The sequence below is a fragment of the Lates calcarifer genome, linkage group LG21, assembly GCF_001640805.2.
Source record: "Lates calcarifer isolate ASB-BC8 linkage group LG21, TLL_Latcal_v3, whole genome shotgun sequence".
Taxonomy (NCBI): domain Eukaryota; kingdom Metazoa; phylum Chordata; class Actinopteri; family Centropomidae; genus Lates; species Lates calcarifer.
In genome coordinates, this window is record NC_066853.1 from 25,904,164 (window position 1) to 25,927,904 (window position 23,741).

At 40.3% G+C, this 23,741-nt stretch overlaps 2 protein-coding genes across 10 annotated transcripts in view; both read left to right on the top strand.

Moving 5' to 3' along the window:
- The window catches only part of msi2b (musashi RNA-binding protein 2b), a 225,078-nt gene that overhangs the window by 69,159 nt on the left and 132,178 nt on the right, over positions 1 to 23,741 (top strand). The gene's annotated exons all lie outside the window — the stretch shown is intronic.
- Positions 1,733 to 2,179, top strand: LOC127139028 (protein GVQW3-like; the record flags this gene model as incomplete). Its single annotated transcript, XM_051065385.1, is given in 1 exon segment — positions 1,733 to 2,179. A coding segment is annotated over 1 exon segment (333 nt), but the record flags the coding sequence as incomplete, so codon positions are not given.

Genomic DNA, 23,741 nt, shown 5'->3' on the forward strand with positions numbered 1-23,741 from the left:
TTGTAACGTGAGCTGAGGGTAAGAATCCTATCCAGGCTGTATTCTACCTTTAGGTATCTGATTTGATGTGTAGGCCAGTGGGCTGGGGAGTTTGTCATCCATCAGGACAACCTGCTGTAACTTTCAAATGAAGATGATTTTTGTCAAAACATAATGAGTAACAAGTAGTGTCACTCTCACCTCTCTCCTGAAAAACAACTGATAATAAATGTTGAGAAGAATTTAACGTGACTTACTGATTTTGACATGAACCAGTGAAAGGTTTCCTGACGCATGACCTCTGTAGCTGCTCAAGCTGCTATTCACTAGTATCTGTAGCAGCAAAGCTGTTTCTGTACACCTGCACCACTTTGGCTGAACTATCCATCTCTGCACAGCATGGTGAAGGTGAAGGAGAGAGAACTTCAGCATATAGTATGTCTGCTTTTCTTTCTTTTTTTATCTTTGAAATACCTTTTGGATGCTACAGCTTTAATTCCAAAGCACAGCAGTGAGCAAGAATGTGAAATAGTTTAAATGTGGTTGAAATATCCCAGTGCCTCAGCTTTCAGTTTTCTCTACCCAGCTCTCTGTGGAGATGAGAAGAAAATGAGAAGAATTTAGTGAGGGATGAAAGAGAAGAGACAACTGCTCTCCAGTCCACAGCATTACAGCTGTCAAGAGACCTGCCTTTAACATTTCTATGTGTGCCTTCAGTGTTCATGCATGTGTACCGATGCACGCAGCAGTGTGCCTGCACCGTCACTGCACCGTCACTGCATCATTTTTCTTAATTCCAGTGTCAGTCAGTGGCACTGGTAGTAGCAATAGTGGTTAGGTTTGTAACCGCTGTTTATGAGAATTAGTGTGAGGATAAGTGTGTTATGCAGAATAAACCTTAAGTGAAATAAAAGCTCAGTCAGATGAAACACAAATTAATTGGGCTTATTGCCTTGATCAACTCTCAAGGCTGTGATAACTCATGTGAGAAATGTGTGTGATGAGTTAGGTATGTAAGCACTTGCTCATACAATCAAATGAAGAGTTGTGATCATTGGTAAACAAGCTGCATTCATAGAACCAGGGATCAATCTGAGAATTGAGCACATCTGGTTTACTGTTTTCACAGGATTAAAACAAATATCAGACGTTGTACATTTTATAAGCTGCTCATGACTGTGAGTATCCACCCACAGTTTATAGTTTTGTGGTCACTTGTGTTAAACATGTCTATGTACACGTGTAATATCAGTTTAATATCAACATATTACACCAGTGTAATATGGACAGTGCTGTGTTCATATCTGCAGCAAGTCTTTCAAACTAAATAACGAAAGGGTTCACTCCTGACCACCTTAAAAATGGACTCATATCAGTGTTTTCGAAGGTGACGCCTGTATCAGCAGGAGAGCAGTGTCCAAAATCATTCAGTCAGACAAATGCAAACATTATTATTCATATAAGTGTTTTCCAATTGGCCAGTACTTTCAGGACTTTGTTAGGGTGAGGGATAAATTATGTTTTGCATCTAAATAGCTGCTTTGTTGTTGTCTTAAAAGTTGAGCTTAAAAGTTGAGCAACGCTGGGGGCGCCCCTGTAGCCGAATGGTTGGGGCGCGTACCACATGGGCTCATGTGTCCTAAGCAGCTGGTCCCCCGATCGACTGCGTGTCATTCCCCTGCTCTTGCTCCCTGTTTCCTGTCTCATCTCCGCTCTCCTGTCCAAATAAAGGTGAAAAAAAAAAGTTGAGCAACGCATTAACTTGAAATTTTTGGTGAAACTGAACAAAACAGCAGCTGATTTTTTCCATATATTGTATGGGGAACACTGCATGTCACGTGCACGTGTATCTGAATGGCACAAAGGATTTAGTGAAGGCAGAGAGGATGTCCATGACGATGAACGTTCTGGGCGCCCATGCACATCAAAAACTTCTGAAAACATTCAACAAATTGAACAAATCATTTGAAATAATCGACGACTCAGTATAAGAGTGATAGCAGAACTGGACTCCATTGATAAAGAGACAGTTCAGCAAATGTTGCATGAAAATTTAAACATGACAAAGGTGTCCCAAAACATCTAACTGCTGATCAAAAGGAAAAGCAGTTTCTGGCCCAAAAACAAATCCCAGTGCTTGATCACCCTCCCTGTTCACCTTCACCAGTCTGTGTCAGAAGTTAAGAAAAGAACTACAGAGGTTCTAAGACAACTGTCTGAAGACCTACTGTTCTGCTTTGATCAGTGGAAGACCTGAATGCAGTGGGTATTACAGCATTAGTCTTGTTATTTAATAGCCATACCTCGTACGTAGATCTGTGGGACAAACTACCTGGACTGGGTTTTATAATGTGGAAGCTCACCGCTTCAGTATCTGCCTTCTCTCCCAGTATCGTGGCAAATTCCCCACAGGATCCTCCAGGCCAAACCATAACAGCCTGCTCTCAGTTACTCCTCGTGCATAGCCAAAATCCCTCATACCAGTGATCTGAATACCTTTGTGGACCTCTAATGTGTGGTAATGCGAGGTTAAAATGTCTTATTTGTCTGGATCAGAGTACTGGGAGAAGTGTCTTCCTCTTGGCTGCTGGCTAAATGATGTATTGAGCTGGTTTGTGCTGTAGCCTACAGACAGCCCCCCAGCTACTGGAGCTGCTTATCAGCTCTGATCCTAATCACATCACTGCTGCTGAATATAACTCTTAAAACACAAGCACATGGAAGCAAACAGAAACATTTCCCAGTGAGAGTAAAGACAGAACAAGGCAGTTTTATATTCACTCCTCTGTTTGCTGTTTGGTGGTAGACTCTGAGGGAAGGGGCAATGTAACATTTCACCTTAAGAAAAATGGTCCGCTGGTTCTTGGCTTAGTCATTATTGTGAGTGAAGTTATTCTCCCCAGCCTTCTTATCTGACACCACTTGACTGTATTGAAAGGCCTTCTGGGGGTTGTGATAGGCTTCGCTCCATCCAGTCTGGTATTCACCTGACCTTCCTCACACTGTATTTCTTCAGGGCATGCTCCACTTTAACTCTCTGCACATTAGCATGACTCATGGCTGGAACAAAAATGTTTTGCCCTCTACCTGCTCTGTGATTTTTTTTCCAGGTCATTTCAATCAGGTCATTTGCTTCTCTCTCCACATTTTGGAAAGTTAATCTATCTTACTAATGGTACTTCTTTCTAATTGCCTTTAAAGTCCTGGGGTGAGCAGCGAGGTGACTGAGGCAGAGTCTGCTGGTGCTGTAAACCAGTTGAGGATTCTGGATGTTTTTCTCAGATCTTGATCTCACTTAGATCCTCCAGGTTTAAAAATAAAAATGAAAGTTAATAGATTATCGAACTATTTGTATGTTCTGGTTGGACTTTGTAAGGCAAGTTTAAGACCTGGTTCCGTACCTGCATTTCTAAGATCAAATTAGCAGCCTGGTGGTCCTGTTAAATTTAGGTGCTTTTCCACTAGCACCTACTCGGCTCTACTCAACTTGTCTCTACTCGTTTTTTGGGGTTTTCCATTACGTGTTAGTACCTGGTACCAGGTACTTTTTGTACCTACTCGGCCGGGGTTCCAAGTGAGCTGAGTCGAGCCGAAATGTGACATCAACAGACTGCAGGCCACTGATTGGCCAGGGAATGGTGTCACTGGATGAGTCATGAGAGCGACTCCTTCACACGAATCAAACCGGCCATTTTTAACACCTGGCGACGACAGTGCATACAAATGATGTCACAGATGTTTCGGGCCACCTTGTAATGGAAAACGACCACAACCGAGTAGCATCGAGGTGAGGCAAAAACTTTGTAATGGAAAAGCAGCATTTGAGACCCAAACCCATGACCAATTATTTACTTGATTTAATCAGTTTCTGATCGATACTTGACATGTTAATGCACCACATGTCTGCATGTTGTCTCCCTGGCACAGCATATCTACTCACAACAATTGACACATACAGACATATGTAGAGAGTGAAAGACATTACTTAAATAGATTCGAAAGTAAACAAAATGGAACTTATCCCACGCCTGAGGAGAACTTTCAGGTACTCTAAATTTGTCTTTCATAAATAAAGGCTGAATGGCGGCTCTCTAGATTTAGGAGCACTCATATCCAGCATCCAGACAGTAGTTTTTACTATGATTAAAGGATGGAGGTACACAGCAGAGCTAAGTATCATCAGCTGCACCAAAGTACCATAATCAAAGCAAACAATGTCTTCTCAGGTGTTGTGCTTGTAGTAATTACTAATGAATTCTATCATTCTGCTGCCATGCAGTAAATAAAACAGCTGCAGACAGAAATGTGAGCTGTGCATCATTCTCTGGTGTTCAAATAATATATCAAGATAATCTGTGAAGTTACAAACCTTTTCATCTTTGAGTAGTGAGCCTTCTCACTGAGATACCGCTGTATAGTGTATGGCACATTACCACTGACTGTGTTGTCGCTTGCACAGAGAAAGACTGTGGTATTTGCCTCATTCCAGAGGCATCAGAGTCAGAATGAGGCTAAAACTCAGTTAGAGTAAAACTGTAATATGGCCAAAATAATATGTAAGGACCCCGAAGGCTTTTCCCTTAATGTACCTGAAAGACCCATCATGATCTCATGTCTGTTTGTCTGTTTGTCTGTCATCAGTTTAGTCAATCACTTAATACTGTTGTTTTGTGAATTTGTGTTAGTATTGTGTTGTTAAAGACTGGACCGAAAGTAACCATAGCAAACATACTGATGCTTTTTGCCTCATTAACAGTTAAAACTGCCATGTTTAGGGTTCTGTTAATAAACTTATGTAACCAGTGAGTGTCACTGAGGCCTAACAGATGTGTTGAATACATTTCTTTCCTCATATGATATTTATAAGGGCTAGTTTTGGATTAATTTGACAGCTGTATGCAGCAGCACTATTAGTGGTCAGAAACTCTGAAGGATACCTTTACATTTAAACCAATGATTCTCGGTACATTAGTCTTTAATGTAGTTGGTACAGTAAGTGACATAGTAAAGTGTAAAGCTTGGCACATACAGCCATACATTCATCCATTTTTTGCTGTCTATCAAGGGCCAGGTCGAACCAGTAGCAGGCTAAGCGGGGTAGTCCACATGTCCCTCTCACTCCTCCTAGGGGATCCTGAGGCACTCCCATGCCAGATTAGACATTTAGTCCTTCCAGTGTATTCCAGGGTCTCCTATCAGTTAGTCATGCCCAGGAAACCTCCAAAAGGAGATGCCTTGGAGGCATCCATGCCTAAAATACCTCAAAGTGGTCTCTTTTGACCTGAGGCAGCAGCAGCACTGCTCCAGGCTTCCTCCAGATGTCCTATGGAGGAAGCTCAGTTTTGCTGCCTTCTCCCAGGATGTCTTTCTTTTGTTCACTGACCAAAGCTCATGTCCATAGGTGAATGCTGGAACATCTTTGTGCTCAGGTTCAGCTCCGTCTTACCACAACGGATTGACACATACATTTTATCAGTCTTGTATGGTACAACGTCTATTCTCACACTGTAGAGATAGATCTAGCAGTCACGTTGTGGCTGCAAATATTGCCACCTAAACATGGAACTGATGTTTATTTTCTATTGACAATGATTATTGACAATTAAATGTAAAAGATTTCTACAAAATGACCACATCCTCAAAATTGTTGACTAAAAAGAGAAAGGCAGTGTTACTTTTTCCAAGCAAGAAAGGAAATATGGACACACAGATGGCTAGAAGCTGTGGACAGTATGGTCTGTCAGTTTTATTTCTATCACAGCACAGTCTCTGTCAAAGCTTAAGAAACTGCTTAAAGTATTAAAGTACACCAGCCAGAGTATACAGTACTGTGCAAATGTTATCTTAGGCACTAAAGGTAAAATGATGATGCTGTCAAAGTATCATCAATTAACCTCATGCAAAGTGCAGTAAACAGTATTCAGTATTTCTTATGAAATCAGGGTTCTGTGGGGGTCTGACCATCTACTGCAGGACTCCTTGTTGTTGTTGTCTCTGAGGACAGTTCTCTATGATGCTGACTGTGTGTTTGGACTCATTGTCCTGCTGCAGAGTTAATCAGACACCTCCCTGATGCTACTGATGAAGAGTCAAAGCATCTGAAGTGCCTAAAACTTTTGCACAGTACTGTACAGTGGTAGTAGTAGCCAGTCACCTCAATTAGGGAGGAGCATCCAGAGTGTTAGCTGCACCTTTGGTTTACTGTAGAGCAGTTGTATATTATGTTGATGAGCACAGAGAGTCATAAACTGCATCCAATAATGATGTATAACCAGTATTTGGATGGTCAGTGTGATGAGGGAATAACATAACAGAAGGAAAATGCAGCTCTTCCTCTTCCTCCTTGTTCTCTCTCAAAACTAATCTGTCAAATATTTAAAAAATGTATATCAGATTTATATCACACAATACACACAATAATAGATAGTAATAGGATACATGTGCATTACTTTTATAAAATTAGTGCAGTAGCATGTGCAATATGAAAAACCTTTAATTGAAATCTGCTAGATATCCTCACAGACTTAAAAGAGACATCTGATTGGACAGAAACAACAGCAAGGATTTTGCTGTGGTCATACCTGCATGCTGAGTCATTGCCACTGGAACAGGAGACTCCCATCAGAACTGTCAGTGAACAGCTACGTTGCCTCGCTCTGTGTCTCTGCTGCCTCACAGGTGTTGGTTTGGTGCTTGTCTGCAGTCTGGTGCAAGAGCTAATGGGGCCTCCGAGGTACTGAGCGTCATAAGCAGTTACTGTGCTTAGAGAGCGGAGATTGACTGTGTAACAGCAGCAGTTTGGGCTTTCCTTGTCTCTGGAGCACACAGTGCTGGAGTGAGCCGTAGCAGCAGACTCATATGCACATAACCATGACTGGAAACTGCAGGCTATTCTACAGATTACTTGCTCCATTACAGGTATTTTAGCATCATTATGTACATCTATTTTGGGTCTAAAACTAAAACTGCCCACTGGCTATACCCTACTCCCTTTGTTATAAGAGCAAGGCTTTACCAGGTTTCTCCTGCTTGCATTACAGTCAGACCCTTTCAAGGTGCCCATGTCTGTCTGAAGCCTCAAAAAACAAAGGCACACAAACTGCAAAGCCGGCAGACTTTTTCATCTTGTGGCTTGTCTAAAAACACTGTGTATTAGCAAATACATATAGTGGGTTGTATCAGTCAACCTACAAGTGTGTTAAAACTGTGTTAATATTGAAGTATTGAAGATATACTAAAGATGTTAGTAAGGGGGGCAGGGGGTTTAAAAGTCAAGAGAACACCAATGCTGAAGTGGAAGTTTATTCTTTTTCAGGCCACTGCTGTATGTAAATTACACTGGTGAGAGTGTTCTGCACTCCTGCTGGAGTCAAGTGCATGAGGCAAAGAGGTGAAGGACTCTCTGGCTAGTGTGCTAATTAAAATTTACTCACACTACCTGGATTTTAATGAAGTTTTAAGAAATTCCATACAGTCCCCCTGTGGGGAGGAGTTTGCATGGTGGGTAGATGGTGGGGCTGCTGACAAAAAGCAGGTCATCAAAGTGGGAGTTCAGGTCCAGCATGCAGGAGGAGGAGGAAGCGACCTGTGAATAGTTGAATAAAGTTCAGGAGTTAAGAGGAGGCTCCTGCCATTAAACACCTTAGCTCCTATTTACTCACATACTCTACATACACCGATCAGCCATAACATTATGACCACAATGTTCTGCTGAGGAACCTTTGGTCCTGACATTCATTTGGACGTTACTTTGTCACGTACCACCCACATAAATATTGTCACAAACCAAGCACACACCCCTCCAATGGCAACAACACTCCCCAGTGTCAGGGGCCTCCTCCAGCAGGATAATGCTCCCACCACACCACAAAACCTGCTCAGAAATGTCTCCAGGAACACGACAAAGAGCCAAAGCTGTTGGCCCATGGTTCCTCAGCAGAACTTTCATGTATCTGTGAAAGTAATAAGTTTGGATACAATAAGTCTGTCTTACCTAGAGGCCGGTTTACCTCAGGAGAGGATCAGTATTGAAAGCCAGGGCCCCAAAACCACAGAGCTTGGGAAATGTGTTACCTCACAGAATCTGTCTGTCAGTGCCATCATACAGCTCATTAACAGTTTACAATCTGCTTTACCGGTTCCCCATTCCCTGACTAGCTCTCTCATATATAGGTCAGCCGATTTCCAGCTGCATTTTGTCAGATTTTCTTTCGTGCCACACCAGCAGTAGCTTTCCTGCCTGTTTTATATTGTTTTTAGCCATTTTTACCTGCTGTTTATTACCTCCTGCATGTTATTCCTTGTCCTTCTGCCCTTTCACCAGGTGTTCCTGCCTGTCTGTTACTGATCTCTGCTTTCACCCTGCATTACCTTTTAATATAGGTGAACTCTTTATTGGTGTCTCTGACTCGTGCATTTCAGTCCTGTGTCTTATGAGTTGTGACAGTGCAATCTAGCCATTATTATAGTTGAAGCCAGGACCAAGTAGGCTGTTCCTCACTCAGCGCTCACTGATCTTTAAGCTTCAGCCTTCTTTTGTATCTCACTGAATGAGACAGAGTCGCCTACATCTCTATGCTCACTAGCCATGTGAGACTCTGGGGAACTGCTGAGTGGGAAAAGCAATCTCCTATCTGCTCCTCCATCGACTCGTTCACTTCTGAGTTAAAGAAGGTGTTTGATCACATGGTTCCCTAGAGGGAGGCTGCACAGGGCCTGCTGAATCTGTGTCAGGAAGGCGGACGGCAGAGAGGAAGTGGAGCAAACAGTCTCTGTATGATGCATACTACCCTGGACTTGCTGATTATATTATGGGAAATACCTGCAGAACCTGATAATTCAGTCTCTGTCACTGTTCACGTTGACCGGCACCTCCACCTTGCCTCCACCCCACACCTCCTGGACATCTCTGAACCAATGCAGGAGTCCCACATTGACCCACATTGACCCACATGTCAGTATTCACCAAAAGTTATAGCGCCAACTACTGGACACAGCAAATGACATGTTTTAGACTTTGACGTCCTGTTACTAGCAGGTTGATGTGATCCACTTCAGACTTGGTTAGGAAAGCTTTAAGGCCTTCATTATGCCTTATTGTGAAAATTTTGATGTTCCGTTGAAGGGCATGTCTGTGGCACCGTTGTGAATTTCGATGTTTCACCATTAACCAGAAGGTTGATGTAAAACCCAATATACAGATGAAATCATAGCGCCATCTATTGGCAACAGGAAATTATGTGTTTTATCTAAGTAGCTTGATCTGATTGACCTCAAATGTGGTCAGACAAGCATTAAAATCATAATCGTGTTTAATTGTGAAGACTGAGTCTTGATGGGACACCCTTGATGAGGTGAGGTTCGATGCTTCAAACAGGAAGTTGTTGTAACTCCTGCATGCACTGTCCAATCTGCCCCAAACTTCACACATTTGCTAACAGTCATGGCCTGAACACATCTACATGCCAATATTCATGTATAGTCATAGCACCACTTGATGGGGGCAATGAGGGACTTCTGACTCATTCATTCTGCGTCTGGCAGTCATGCGGATGCAGAACTGCAGGGGACTCCGCAGCCACCGGTCCCCCGACAGGCGCGGGGTGCGAGGGCCTGTTCAACGCTGCTTACAGCTTTAATTAGGGCCCGAGCACTAGCGTGCGATCATGGAGTTAAAAGATTTAAGTACAAAATTAGAGCATACTGTAAAGGTTCGAGAAGGAGCTGTTGTCAGTTTACAGAAGCAGTCAGAACTTAAATATTAGCAGCATGAACAGGCTGTAAAACAAGTTGTTGCTGTGGTATTGCAGGCTTGTTACTGGCCTGGCTGTGCTCCCAAATCCACACAGTGCGCCCTCATTTAGATCTGATCGGAGAACAGAATCACCCACATTAATCCACACGTTGTTTCTACAAGCTTGCTTTTTCTCAGGCTTTCTCTGATTCACGTGTTTTGCTTCCACTCATCTGTAATAGATTTATAGAGATACTGTCTTATTTTCTACAGTCACTATAGTGAGCCAGCTTTTTGCTACTGCAGTCAACAATTCTGAGTGAATTTGTGACGTTCTGCCAGCTTGAGAGTCACCCAGATATTCTGCCTTTGGATTTGTTGCCATTTCTCTTGCTTCTTCTTTAAAACCACAGAGCGGATTTCAAGTTTCCTTCACAGATTTCAACAGAATCTCTGCTGAATCAAAGATAATCCATAAAATAAAGTATGGGAAAAGAGCAGAACAAAATGATGAAACATACTTTTGTAATTTTCCAGAGCAGCAGGTGGTTTTCATCCATCTGAAAGTTGGATAACAGGTGTACAAGCTGCACTTTTATATGTAATAAAAGAGATTGTGTGGTTGACTGTGTTTGGCAGTGTGTCAGTACAATGTGTGTTTTTTGGGTGGTGACTGTGATTGCATAAAAACTCAGTGCAGATATGAGTGGATGTGGACAGACAAATTTGCCCCAGGCGGTGTAAACTGAGCTGAAGATGCAGCTTAAAACATTTCAGCTTCAGTAAAAATGTCAAAAATGCTTTTTGAACATAAAGATTTGAGATAGTGGAAAAATCACACACCAAAATATTGCATTATCACTTTGGTGCATCTTCAGAGTATATGTAGACAAATGGTAACTGACCTGTTAGCATTTTTTTTAAAACTGCTATAACCTGAAAACCTTTGGTTCTTATATTATTATCTCAATAATCTATATGTAATCTAAATGATGCTAATCTTTGACATAATAGGGTCGTTTGCATTGTTACACTAAAAGTGTAACGCCCAACACACATGTATTTTGGGGGATAGATCAAGGCGAGTACAGTGTGGTGTTCATTGAGCTCTCTCTCTCTCTCGTGGCCAGTCATTTGATCCATTGAATACAGCCTTGATTTATAACCAGGGGGAAGATTTCTGGTAGTAGAGTCTCGGTCAATTATCTTTTAGTGTGTGCATAGTAAATCTCATTTTCAGTAATGATAGCACGAACTCTGGCAGTGCGCAGGAAAGAAGCCCACTTTGAGGATGGAGAAAAGTTCAGCTCAGTGTCTGCAGTTACTGTCTGTGGCATCAGTACAGGCTGCTACTCCAAGGCTGCTGCTCAGCAAATTGTTGCTTCATAATTGCCATGCACTTGAAACTGCTCATTCTCTTACTACTCTGTAATAGCTTACTTCAAGAGGGGCCAATTATGTTCAAGCCTCTTCACTGCTTATGTGACCAAGGCTTCAGGCTCTGTTTAAGCAACCTCCTGTTGCCAGGCTTTAGACATTTTCTTTGATCAGGTTAATTAGCAGAAAGAAGATAGGCCCACTATTTGAAGGAGAATCCTCCGTTTATTTATATATTATTATATATTTATGTTAGTTAGTTATGTAGCTAGTGACACATAATGAATATAATGAAAAGTTTTGATTGGTTGGTCATATAGTAGATTTGAGAGTAAAAGTAGTTTTGGTTGGTGTTTACTTCAGAGAAAGTGGCTTGGAAACAGTTTGAATTACATTATGAGAAATATAGGATCTAGAGAACACAGCAATTTATTACAACTTGGGTTTTATTTTTGTGGCTCTGGGCATCATTTCCATCAGTTATGATAACAGGTATGACAGGTCAAAGTTGAAGGAGGAAGAACAGTGTTACTCACATCTATCAGTCTTTTTAAGGTTTTACCTTGATGTTCCTTGCCTTGTAATTTCCACACCATGAATTGTGTGTTCATCTAGTGTTATGCTAATATTGGACTCTAGTGCTTTGACAGCAGAAATAAATGTATTTTTCATCTCTTGTGCACTGTGCTCTATCATTTGGGCACATGAATGATCGGATCGGTGAGGAGGACCGACTGTCAAATTTCATACAACATGGGCTTCCCTGAACGAACTAGCTGTCTTCTTAAATATAGTAGATCTGAGTTCTGCAGTTTTCTTTGAAAGCACTTCTTTTTGTTTGAGCTCCTGCTATTTCGGCAGTTTGTCTGTGAGGAATACTGTTGTGGTAAACATCTTTTCTTTCTTTTTTTTTTTTTTGCTGTTTTTGAACAGGGCTACTCAAAGTCCCATTGATCCAGGCATCCACCAAATGCATGCCAAACTTCTTCTCAGAGAGGAAGAGAGTCTTGGCTTCCTTACAGACAATGCATCTAAGAACATCCTCTTGCAAACAACCAGGTCCTACCAGGATCTCCACTGATTGTAGCCCAATTTCTGTGGTGATAGTTCTATTGTAGCAGCCCCAACCTCCTGCTCCTTTTCTGAACTTTCAACCATCCTACACTCAGCGGCATCAGTTGTGGTAGCAGATCTAGCACCCTCCACAGCAGCAAAGCTAATGCTATGCTTGAAGACTGCGTTGGCAGCAGCTGCCTTTTTTCAGCTGGTAGTTAGTCTGTACATCTACTTTATAAGATGTTATATAGATAATAAAAGCTTATACGTGTAGTGTTTCATCAAAACGGATTTGCTTTTGCACATTTCTGCATACTCAACATGCATAGTTAGCACAATATTCTATTCTTTTAGTCTAAAGTGTAAATAATACTCATTAGATCAAAGGACCACTGAGTAGCATTTATAGGGATGTATTGGAAAAAACTGAATATATCATACATAAATATTTATTTTATAGTGTATAGTCACCTAAAACTAATAATCATTGTGTTTTCGTTTGCTGAGAATGAGCCATTTATATCTACATAAGCAGCAGGTCCTCTCCCACAGAGTTTTCCATGTTGTGCTGCTATATTTCTACAGTAGCCCAGAATGGACTTAACCAAACTGTGTCTCCACACAGGACCTTTTGCATTTTCATGTTGATGCTGCAGCTTGTATACAGAGGATGAGAAGACTAAAAGGAAGAAAGGGATGTATTCTTTCTCTTCATCATCTTATCTTCCATCAGTTATTACCTATAGTTTTACAGACTAATAACTAAATATAATATCTAATTATAGCTATAGAAATGATCCCCTTCACTTGACAGACTGCAGTAGTTGACAGGCTTGGAGAGGGAGGAGTGAGGGGACAGGTTTACATTTGGCTGTAATCTATGAAAATAAAGCCCAAGTTCTAATTATCTGTAATTCTCCTTTAAAGTATTTAGAAATAACATAACCATGCTACCAGTATATGGATTAAAGACAATGTTATGGACGAAAACAGAAGTAAACAATTTGTGCTTCATAATGTCAACACTGCCAAGCCACAAGTTTAGCTCTGCAGTCAGCTGTGGATTGTAGAAGGTTATCTGGACCTAGATTCTTGGCTGTCACCTGGTATGTTGGGTTATGTTGACCAGTGTGAGCTGTGTTCAGTGAGGCTTGCACTGGGGCAGGGTTTAGCACTCATCTGCCTGAGACTGCTGCCCACCCAGCACACTGGATAGTTTCCCAGTGCCATGCTAACGGACCTCTGGGGTGTCACACTCCATTTACACTGGCATCACCCACTGTGGCAAGGTTTTGCTGTATTTGAGCTTTTTAAAGTGACATGCACACACAAAAAATCTCACACCTTCATATAAATGTATACTCCCTTGTTTCACTTTAATTAATTCAATTAAACTTTGTTGAGAATTTTCTACTTTTATGGCATGTTTTGTATCAGACATCTTCAGCTGACTGTAGCTGAAGTGTAGTGTCTTTAAAATCATCTCATACTGATTTATTATATTGTCTCAATTAAAATATATTGGTTGCCGTAGTATTTTTAATATGATCTTATATGATATACACTGGAAATGGTTGAAACTGTGATTTGCACTCGCTGTCTACTGCTGTGAACTTTTGTTGATAACCTGGGTTGAACTGACTTGCTTTGTTTGTATGATAGGGCACTTAGCATCCTTTGCTGTGCAGCTGCGCTGAGGTTCATTGTATCTTTTTCATACAGCTACGCCTTGAAAAAAATGTTAGATGGAATGGCTAGGAAATGTTGTACCCAGATGATTCAGCATCATATATGTACGAGATGATGGCTCAGAAATATTGTTCTAAGATAATGGTATGTACAAGCAGGCCTAGATCTGATTCACTTAAAGATGTCCAGTGGCAGATTCTTCTCTCTATAAAAACCTGGTATCCGAGCAAACTCAAGTGAGTCAGCGCTTGACTCACCCTAGGGTTGCTTGGTTTATTGAATGTTACAACTTGTAATATTTCATTAAACTATTTTTGCAGCGGACTTTGCTTCTCTTAGGTGGCCTCTTTGAGAGTATTTTTCTTTGACTTTACAAAACAGAGAAACAAGGGGTTGTGGCTTAGATCTTAAATCCTGGCCCAGACCTGAGGTTTTGAGATTCCACATAAGCTATAGTCCTTTTGTGTAACAGGTAACTTCTATGAAAAGATCTGGATTCATCCTTTAGCAAGCTAATGTTGTATCATCACCAGAAGATGATCTTAAAAAAAGATACGTCCAGTTATAGCATAGAAAGCATGATTGTGCACACTGGAGCACATCAGGGCCTGAGTGTGACCTTTTAAAATATAAATGCCAATACATGCCACTTTGTATAGATGGCATTTTCTACGTTTTCAGAGCCTATATTATATTTGAATTTATTAACAGTTTATAGGCATAGGAGCGATTGGAAGATGGAATCTGCACACAGCATTTGAATCAGTGAAACACAGTGAAAGAGATTTTTTGGAGTGTGTGCTTTCCAGGGAGAGTCTGTGTGTATTTCTGCCTTCTTCTCCACAGCTGTCCAGGTGCACCAAGGAGGCTTTGGCAGACATGCATCTATGTATCAGAGCACACTCTGCCTCCCCCATCACACCTTATTCTCTCTGACAAAAGGCCCTAATGGTTCAATATTTTAATGTCTGCTCAGAGCGAGTGAAGACAAAATCCTGCCTGCCATCTGCTGCAGCTGCAGATGCTCCTCTCTCAGCGAGCTGAACAGATTCACTGGTGAGTGTTTTAATTTCACGTCGGCATTGTGAGACCTCCTCCGGAACAAATTATTCCAAATTATGACAGAAAGCCTCACAAGACCCTTCTCTGTTCCCTGTGGGGAATACAGAGCCTGGATTAACCTGTGAGTGGGTATGTGTTTGTTTATATGTGGTGTGTGTGTACGTATTTATATGTACTTTATATATGTATTTTCCTTATATTAATAATTTCCTTGTGAACAGTGGACCACAGACAGTACTTGTTGGTACCATAGATTCATTGTTGGTTTTGGCCTTTTTCTGGGAACAAGAGCAATACAGAATATCTCCAGCCTTAACAAATGAGAGTTCTTGCAATAGTCATTTTACTTTAAAATATACATTTTATGTGTGTTGTTCACACATATGAGCTCTGTCCAGATGCCACACAGCTCCTGCATCTGGAACCAGCAGCTTCTCCTCATCTTTTGTTCCACTGCAGTGCTTCCTTTTTCCTTGACGAGGCCAGGGAGTGCAACTGTGATTTCCCAGGACTTCTAACTATTCGCGCTATCATAAAGCTTCATTACACACCTTGACCTTATTGGCATTTCACCAGCAGCAAGATATTACACTTGTGCTGCCAAAGTGCCTTTGAGAAACATGCAGGGAGACCAGGGAAAGGAGGCAAAAGAGAAACTGAGAAAGAGAAAGTGTGAATGAAAGATGCAATGCAACATCATAGCTCTGCTATGTAGGTCAGGTGCTAATATTGATGACGAAGTGTCAGCAGTCACTGTTTCCAGTGCATAGAAACATTTATTTTGATAAACACAAATTGGTTACAACCACATTTCTGTAATTATGCACAGGTATAAGTCATGTAAGCCTACAGATGAGCTGTTTGCATTGAAATTAAACTGTGACATATTATGGAGTATTGTGTTGTTATTGTGTCATGTGGAGATTTTGACCAAACGAAGGCAAAGATCATTAGCAGTTATCCCCTGTGAATAAAACTATATCTGTACCACTTCTCATGCTGATCTGACCTGCAGCCAGTGAAACATCTCTGGACAGAGACAGGCTGGGACTCTGCTGGGTCCATCCCACTTTGTTGTGATTGGTGAGCCCAGTCCCAGAACATGCTCACAGCATGCTCTCATGTGCACCCTGAATGACAGGTACATAGAGAGGGCCGGTAAACAGGCTGATTGAAGCATTGGACTGATAAACAGACTGGATGGACAAACTGAAAATATGCACGACAGCATACGATCCACACCGATATGTCAGTGCTGTTCTACATGCTGATAACAACATGGTCATTGTCTGTCTGACTGTCTGGATGCAGTGTCAGCAAAGTCAGGCACAGTTCCTCCTGTGGGGCACCAATACACTGACAGTCACCTACAAATCGACTGACAGTTGACTTCAGAACTATCAGGCTTTATTCAGAGCTAAGTGTATTTTCCAAATCCTGCTTGCTCACAGTTTCTTCTAAATTAAAATGTGTAAAGCACATTTACTCTCCTCTTTCACAGGTACAAAGCTAATTTAGACACTGAGCTGAAGAAGTGCTATTTTGTTTACTGTGGTGAATAAGTGTTCCATTAATCCACTTCATTGCACTGAATCCTAATTGATACTTGTAAGTAGCATGTCATGATGGTCCCGACTGCGCCTCATGATTCACTAACTTTCCTCTTTCATATCAGCAGAGCTGTGGTGTCATGTTTAAGAGGGTAATCACAACTAAATACCCCCCTCACATCTGGCCCTGATTACTGAGCATACTCGCATGCTGCAGCCACTTTTAATGAAGCTGTGCACTGTGGTTGCTTAATTGTGTTGAAAATGTTCAATGCAGACACAACACAAATTGATCCATTGCTCTGTTCCTCTAATTTACAACTTGTAAGTCTCCCTGTTTTAAAGTTTGCAGCAGGGCTTTTTATTGCAGTGTAGCTGTTACTTCCTCCTTTTTTTTCTTATCTACAAATGATGGACATGGTTATTTTAGCAGATGTACATTTGTCATTGCAATAACATCAACATCAGGTTGTTCTCTTACAATATAACTTTGTATGTTTCTGCAGAGGAAAATCGCCAAAAAACAACATTTTAAAACATGCTGATTGTGGTATTTTTCTTGTATTCTAATTCTATGTTAATGTATTGTTTAGGTTTTAATTTAATGAACTACAGTACTTATCAAACTTAGGGTCTGATTAAACAATAACAACAACAACAAAAGAACAATGTTGACTGTTGGTAAGAAATAAGATGTAGTGGATGCTTTGCACGTCCAGTAATCCACCCTGACCTCACTGTGCTGTAACAGTGTCATTCTTTGTGTGACTACAAGAGGTCAAAACATAATCATATCACCACTGCTGCCATTAATACTGGAAACGCTTGTTCTGTTAATCTCAACCACACCTAGTTAATGAATTATTTAATTATTTATGAAACTGGAAGGAGTACGTTCTGGATGGAAACTCTCTCCACCAGGAGCAGTCATGGTGAGACTGTGAGCTCTTGTTCTTCCTGTTTCTGCCATTTTGTTGTTAGCCACAGATTTTCAGAAGACTGCTGATGGCCTCTGACTCTGTGTGTGTTGGGCTGAGGTGTTTCTATGAGAATTCCTCCTTAATACAGAGAAAAACCTTACATCGCTCTGTAGGTTTGACTTCTCTCTTCTAAACTCCCTGTTACTGTCTGCTGCCTCTGCACTGATTTTATAGCTTATATATAGTTTTGTGTTTTTGTTGCTTCAGTGTTGGAGTCTGAAATGTATTGCCCCTTTTCTTTGGTATGTCTTGGCAATAATTACTACCAGTCCCTGGATGGTCTTAGGGCATCTATGCAATAAGATTAGTTAGGATACTGACACCTCACTGCTGCTGAAGGGCAGCTTCAACCCAGAGTTCACAGAAACAGGAAGTGCTTACTTAATGAGTTCCTGCTGCTGGGTTTGTCCTTTGACCTTTGCTTGCATCCTTAGTGCTACTGCTCTAGTGCGTCAGTGTGTTGCAGCTGACAGTGGTCCAGCCCTCTCTCTATAAATAAACCCATCCATCCAAACCGCCACCACATGCAGCAATTAGTGCACTGGAGGTGGCCTTGATGTGGCAGGGAAAATGCTGAAGCCCAAGGGCACAACAAATTACTGATGCTCTGCTTTTCCCTCCACACAGCACAGAGAGAGAGAGAGAAAAAAAAAAGAGACTTCTCACTGCTGATGGACAGAGGTCTGTGGAAAATTACACAAATCACTTTGTTAGATTTTTATATAGGACTTCTATTTGTTGGCTTCTTAACAACATCTACACAAACTGACTCAGAGGCCATTGTTTTGTATGTAAGTTTCAAAGTCCCAAGAAGACTAACAAGTCTCAAGTTAAGTCCAAGTCTCACAATTTTGAGTCCTAAACATGTCATCATGTGCTGTTCATCAAATGCAATGCAATTTGATTTTTTAAAACTGTAAACAGTGCATAAAACAAATATGCATATTAAATGTTTCATTTATAACTTTGAATACATTTCCAACAACAGCTTATACGCATATTCCATAAATAAACAGCTGTAAAAACTCAAAACAGAATGTACATATATACATACTTTAACCCTTTTTAACCCTTGTTTTTTTATTTTTGTTTTTCTTATTTATTAATGTCTGAACACTGGAGGTCTGAGAGAAATAGCATTACAAACCTCTCTATGTCCTGAACATGTAGCAGGTTTGACTTTGACTTAAATGCTAAATCATTATTCTTAGGACTAGAGTTGGGGATTGTTAGAATTTCATCAAATCTGAATATAGTTTTACATTTCTTTTACATTTCTTATTGAATTTACAGGATTCATCTTCAGCTTTCAACACTTGTGAAATGTGGTAAAAATAAACCAAACCCATTTGTTCCATAATTTTGTCGACTGAGGAGGCAGGAACACTTCTTTTGAGCAGTAGCATTATTTTTGAGCATAAAGAGATGTGCAGCAGAAAATATGAACTGTTGATTTTATATATATATATATATATATATATATATATATATATATATATATATTACCTTTATTGACAGGATAGTAAGAGAGACAGACAGGAAACAGGGAGAGAGTGGGGGAACAATATGCAGTAAAGGTCTGGCTGGATCGGGAGTTGAACTGGGGTCTGTCTGCTCAGACCACTAGGGCCCACATGGTATGTGCCCTAACCATTTGGCTATGAGGGTGCCCCCAGAACTGTTGATTATATTTTTAATATCATTTATTTATCCATAATGACAGCTAACATTAATCAACAGTTCTGCTTGGCAACAAGCAAAGGACATGGAAAAAGTTAGCGGCAGCATTAAATATCTACCTGAAATTGAAGTAACAGCTGTGGCCGACCTAATATTTGTCATATAAATGTTTAACTGGGAGATTCTGACAGCTGAAACTGCCAGTTCTTCTGTGTATGAGAGAACTAACATCAGTGAGTTTTTTTATTGCCCAGCAACCATGCTTCTCAGTTCTCATCAGCTTTGTACCTTTTTCTCTCTTCTCTTTGACACATATTGTTTCACATGTGTAACCTAATAGCCTGCATGTCCTTTAGACATCTACAAGAAAGTGACACTGTTATTTTATCGGCAATGGTCAATGGCTGTGTCCCAGCTTGCTGTCATGTAACATCTGGTAAAAAAACACTTAATCTACATCAGTTATTTTCCAACAATTACTGACCTGTCTCAGAGCTCTCTTTTTTTTCAAGATTCTTGAAAAAGTTGTTTTCTCTCAATTCATCTCAGTCTCAGCTTGTGGGACAAACTTCAGTCAGATTTTATTCCACTCTCTTAATGTTGATTTGTTCTTGACTTTAGACTCAGGAAATGACACTGTTTAAATTCCTTTGCTGCCTTTGACATGATCCATAACTCTGTCCTCTTGGACCACCTGAGGCATTATGTCAGTGTTAGTACTGATAATGGCTCAGTGTTTTTTGTAATATATTGCTTACAGTGTTTATTATTAAAAGGAGGAAATAATCAGAAATGCTCCTTCAGCCAGCTGAAGACGCGTGTCTGTGTGATTGATTGACAGCAGCTGGCAGGTTGTCAGATTGCTGGTGTTAGACCATAGGGAACAAGAGACAAAGTAACCACATGTCATTGACAGACAGTGTGTTGTTAGTGATATTTAAGTGTAAGGACCTCAGGTTAATGTTTGTTTGGTGACTCATTCAGCAAGATGTGTGTTCATGTTTGTATGTTAGATAAGAAGGAGACTTTAGCAGGAAAACTAATGTGGGTTGTTTAGAGTCTGTGGCTCTTGAGTAGCAGGCTGCTGTCTGGCTCAGTGTGACCATCTGCACACTGATGATGGTGTTTTATGCAACATTTGATTGGCTGTACAGAAATAAAGGTATGCCTCTGTATAGATGAAACCCTAACAGCACCATCATGAAACCAAAAAATATTTCTTTCTTATAGGGGAGCACAGGATAAGAGATTTACAGGACAGATCTCTACACTGTAGCAGACAAAAAAAAAAAAAGACAAAAGAAACTTTAATGTCAAATGAAGTTGAAAGTCATAAAAGCCATTCTTTAGCTCTACTCATCATTTTTCAGATTCACTTAATGATATCAAACAAGCTCATTTCTTTGAACAGAGAGAAAATGCAACTGTAATAATTACAGTAACACCTAATAATTTATTTCTAAATACAATGTGTAAACTATAATAATCCCCTAAAAACAATGATTTGAAAATTGGGTTGATGCAGCTGCATTAAATGGCTGACATTTCAAATCTGCTCAGCAATAAACATTTTTATTTTTTTGCCATTATTTTAGCTGATGACTCCAATATTATCAAAAATAATATCCAATTTAAAATGTACATTTTCATTTTTACAGTTTTAGTTTAAAACTATCATGTAATAACTGTACAATAATCAATAAAATAATGTCTGTTCTTTATCCTTTTTGTTATTTAGTATGGATTTTGAAAGAACTTTGAAGTTGTCCACACTGTGATCTTTCTAATATCACTATTCACTGATCTAACACAGTAGACTGTTACACAGAGATAGCTGTTTTTGTGAGGGGTTTGTTTCAAAACCCAAGCACTGCTGTCTGAATGAATTTGAGTGTATTTGCTTTGCATTTTGGGTAAATGTGAAGCAAATGCAAATAGCAGGCAAACTGCCCGAGGCGAGTCCCTAATATTGTCCATGACAGTATCTCCCTTGAGGACGATGGCAGTGGAGATGGGCTGGAGGTGTATAGAGATTGGACCCTGCCAAGGACTGTCTTCACTGAGAACCATCAGCACACCAGCTGTAACAGATGCTAAGGCTTTATCTCGCCCTATTCTGCAAAGAAATACACATTCTTAGAATAATAAGTTCCAGTGAGGACCAGAAGTATTTGTCTGAAATTTGAGAGCTCTGAGCAAGAGCCATCCAAAATGACCGTACCAGCACTATACTTACTGCCATCTATGCAGACAGAGGAAGCCACAAGGACTGTGTTCTGCTAGACATTCCTTTGATAGAGACAGAGACAGTGCACATTTGCAGGAAATGAAAGCAGGATTAAAAAAAAGAGGTGGTAGCTTGATGGAAGGCTACCATTCCCTGTTGTCTGAGAGCTAGAGTGAGGGCTATGTTGTTGAGACTGTGAGCATGATGCACAACATCTCTTCAAAACCCATTGTTCACAAATCAGATGATGAACTAAAAATTCCACTAATCTATAGTAAATTTCTGTGTCCTGCAATCAAACAGTTCTCAGAGGGTTAGCCACCTCAAAGTCATGTGTACAAGTAAAGAGCAATCTTGAACTCTTCCTCTGTGAAATCCCTGTGAGATTTGAACTGAAATATACACAGGATAGGAATCAATACATTTATTTTCTTTGACAGATTTGCCTTTGTTGTATTCCAGTTTCGTAGCGATGCAAGTATACAGGTTTTACTCCAGCTCATGAAATAAATACAAATGCTGAGAGATTAACTGAAATTAGTTGAAAATACCTTTACTGCTGGGATTATGGAGTGTATGGACCGGTCACCATTTGTTTGAACCTGAATGAGGGACAGTTAAGAACAGATATAGTTTATATACATTCACAGCAATCTCAAACACAATGACCAAACCTGCAGAACTTACATGTTGTGTGCAAATGAAAAATATGACATAGGCCTGTAACCTGCAAAGACGGTTTTCAGGATTGAAATTTGGCTATCCTGGACCCTACATACTATATATTACATTTAGAAAATAGATGTAGTTTCTGGTGGAATTAGGGTCAAATTAGAACTATCTCCAGATAAAAATGACAGCATTATGCCAAGATGTGGGCTAACTGTAACCATTCATCATTATATTAATTGTGAACAGATAGATAGTTGTCCAGTATTGGATGATTTACTATGGATGTTTGCTCCTGTCCTGCCACAATAAAAGTCTCTCTTCTGTGCTGCTACAAGCACTGGCAATATACTGTCGTTAGCAGAATGAGTCTGCTGTCATTACAAAATGACAAGACTCTAACACAAACTCCACAGAGTGAGTTGGACCAAAGTCAAGAGAAAATTACAAGTAAGTTATATATAATGAGTGTTAATAAAAGGTTGATAAAAACTGAGTAAGGTCCACTGTGTATTTTATTTACAGTGTGGTGTAAATCTGTATTTTCCTTTTACATATACAGTATCCACATCATTTCTCAGTAAACATGTTTGTCAAATTCTCAAAACCCTGCAACCTGTATACTTAAACATGCACATGTGCATTTATGGACCAAATATTTTGGAGGTGGGAGCATGCATCTGTGCTTTTGAGTTAATGATAATGTAATATTAACTGCAATAAGGAAATACTTGTCTTTCTCCAAGTTGCTCTCATGTCGAAAAAGTCACAAAAAGACCACAAATAGAATACAAAGTATTGGTGCTTTTCCTAAATTGTGTGCCTGTCTCAATGGAATTAGCAGCCAGGACACCTCCTGTCAGCTTGACTGGTTCACACTCGAAACATTACTCACATGTCCATGTGTATATTCAAAGAGTTGTTGTTGCTGCAATTGTTCAGAGAGCAATCTCCTCTTTAGTTTTTCATATTGATAAACGAAGACGACAATTTGAGATTTATTACCATTCATACTTTGACCAAGCTTCAACCTACTGGCAGGGGAGTATGTAACTGAAATAGTTTATGTACGTTTTAGGTAATGTAGCATTATTACAGCACATTTGTTGTAAGTACTTTGTTTGCTGAGTGGCACCATAAACAGACGTGGTTCTACTCTCATGAACCCTCTACCTTTTCCTCCCACCTGTGCACTCTGCACGCTGTGCTGGGCACCAAAATACCAAGTGTCAGACTGCTGCGTGTTTTGGTCATTGCACCACCACAAAAATAAGGCCCTCAGACTTCAAGGTAACTACAGTAGAAAACAAGTGTTGTCTCCTCACAGCCTCCTGGACTGAGGTCAGTTATTTAACCTGGCTGCCTGCCAAAACCCCAAATAGCCCAAAATAGTGGTACAGTAATCACAATTACAGAGGCAGACTGGAGGGCTGAGGTGTCAGATAGAAGGATAATCAAAAAGACAGTGTGCTCTGCTCTCCTCTGTCCTCCCTCTGTTTCACCTCTCTGCTGCTTTTCATCACCTGCAGTGAATCATAAAGCATTGTTCATTAGGACATACATTTACTGGAATACTGAGAGAGAAGTCTGACAATAGGACCTGTGAAAAGATTTTGCATTGGACTAGGAAGAAACAAGCATTTAATCAATATAGTTGGATTGTCACCAAATACATCAAGGTCAAAACAGTTCTAACACTTGGGAGGATCTTGTTTGTCTTGTTGTGCAACCAGTCTAAT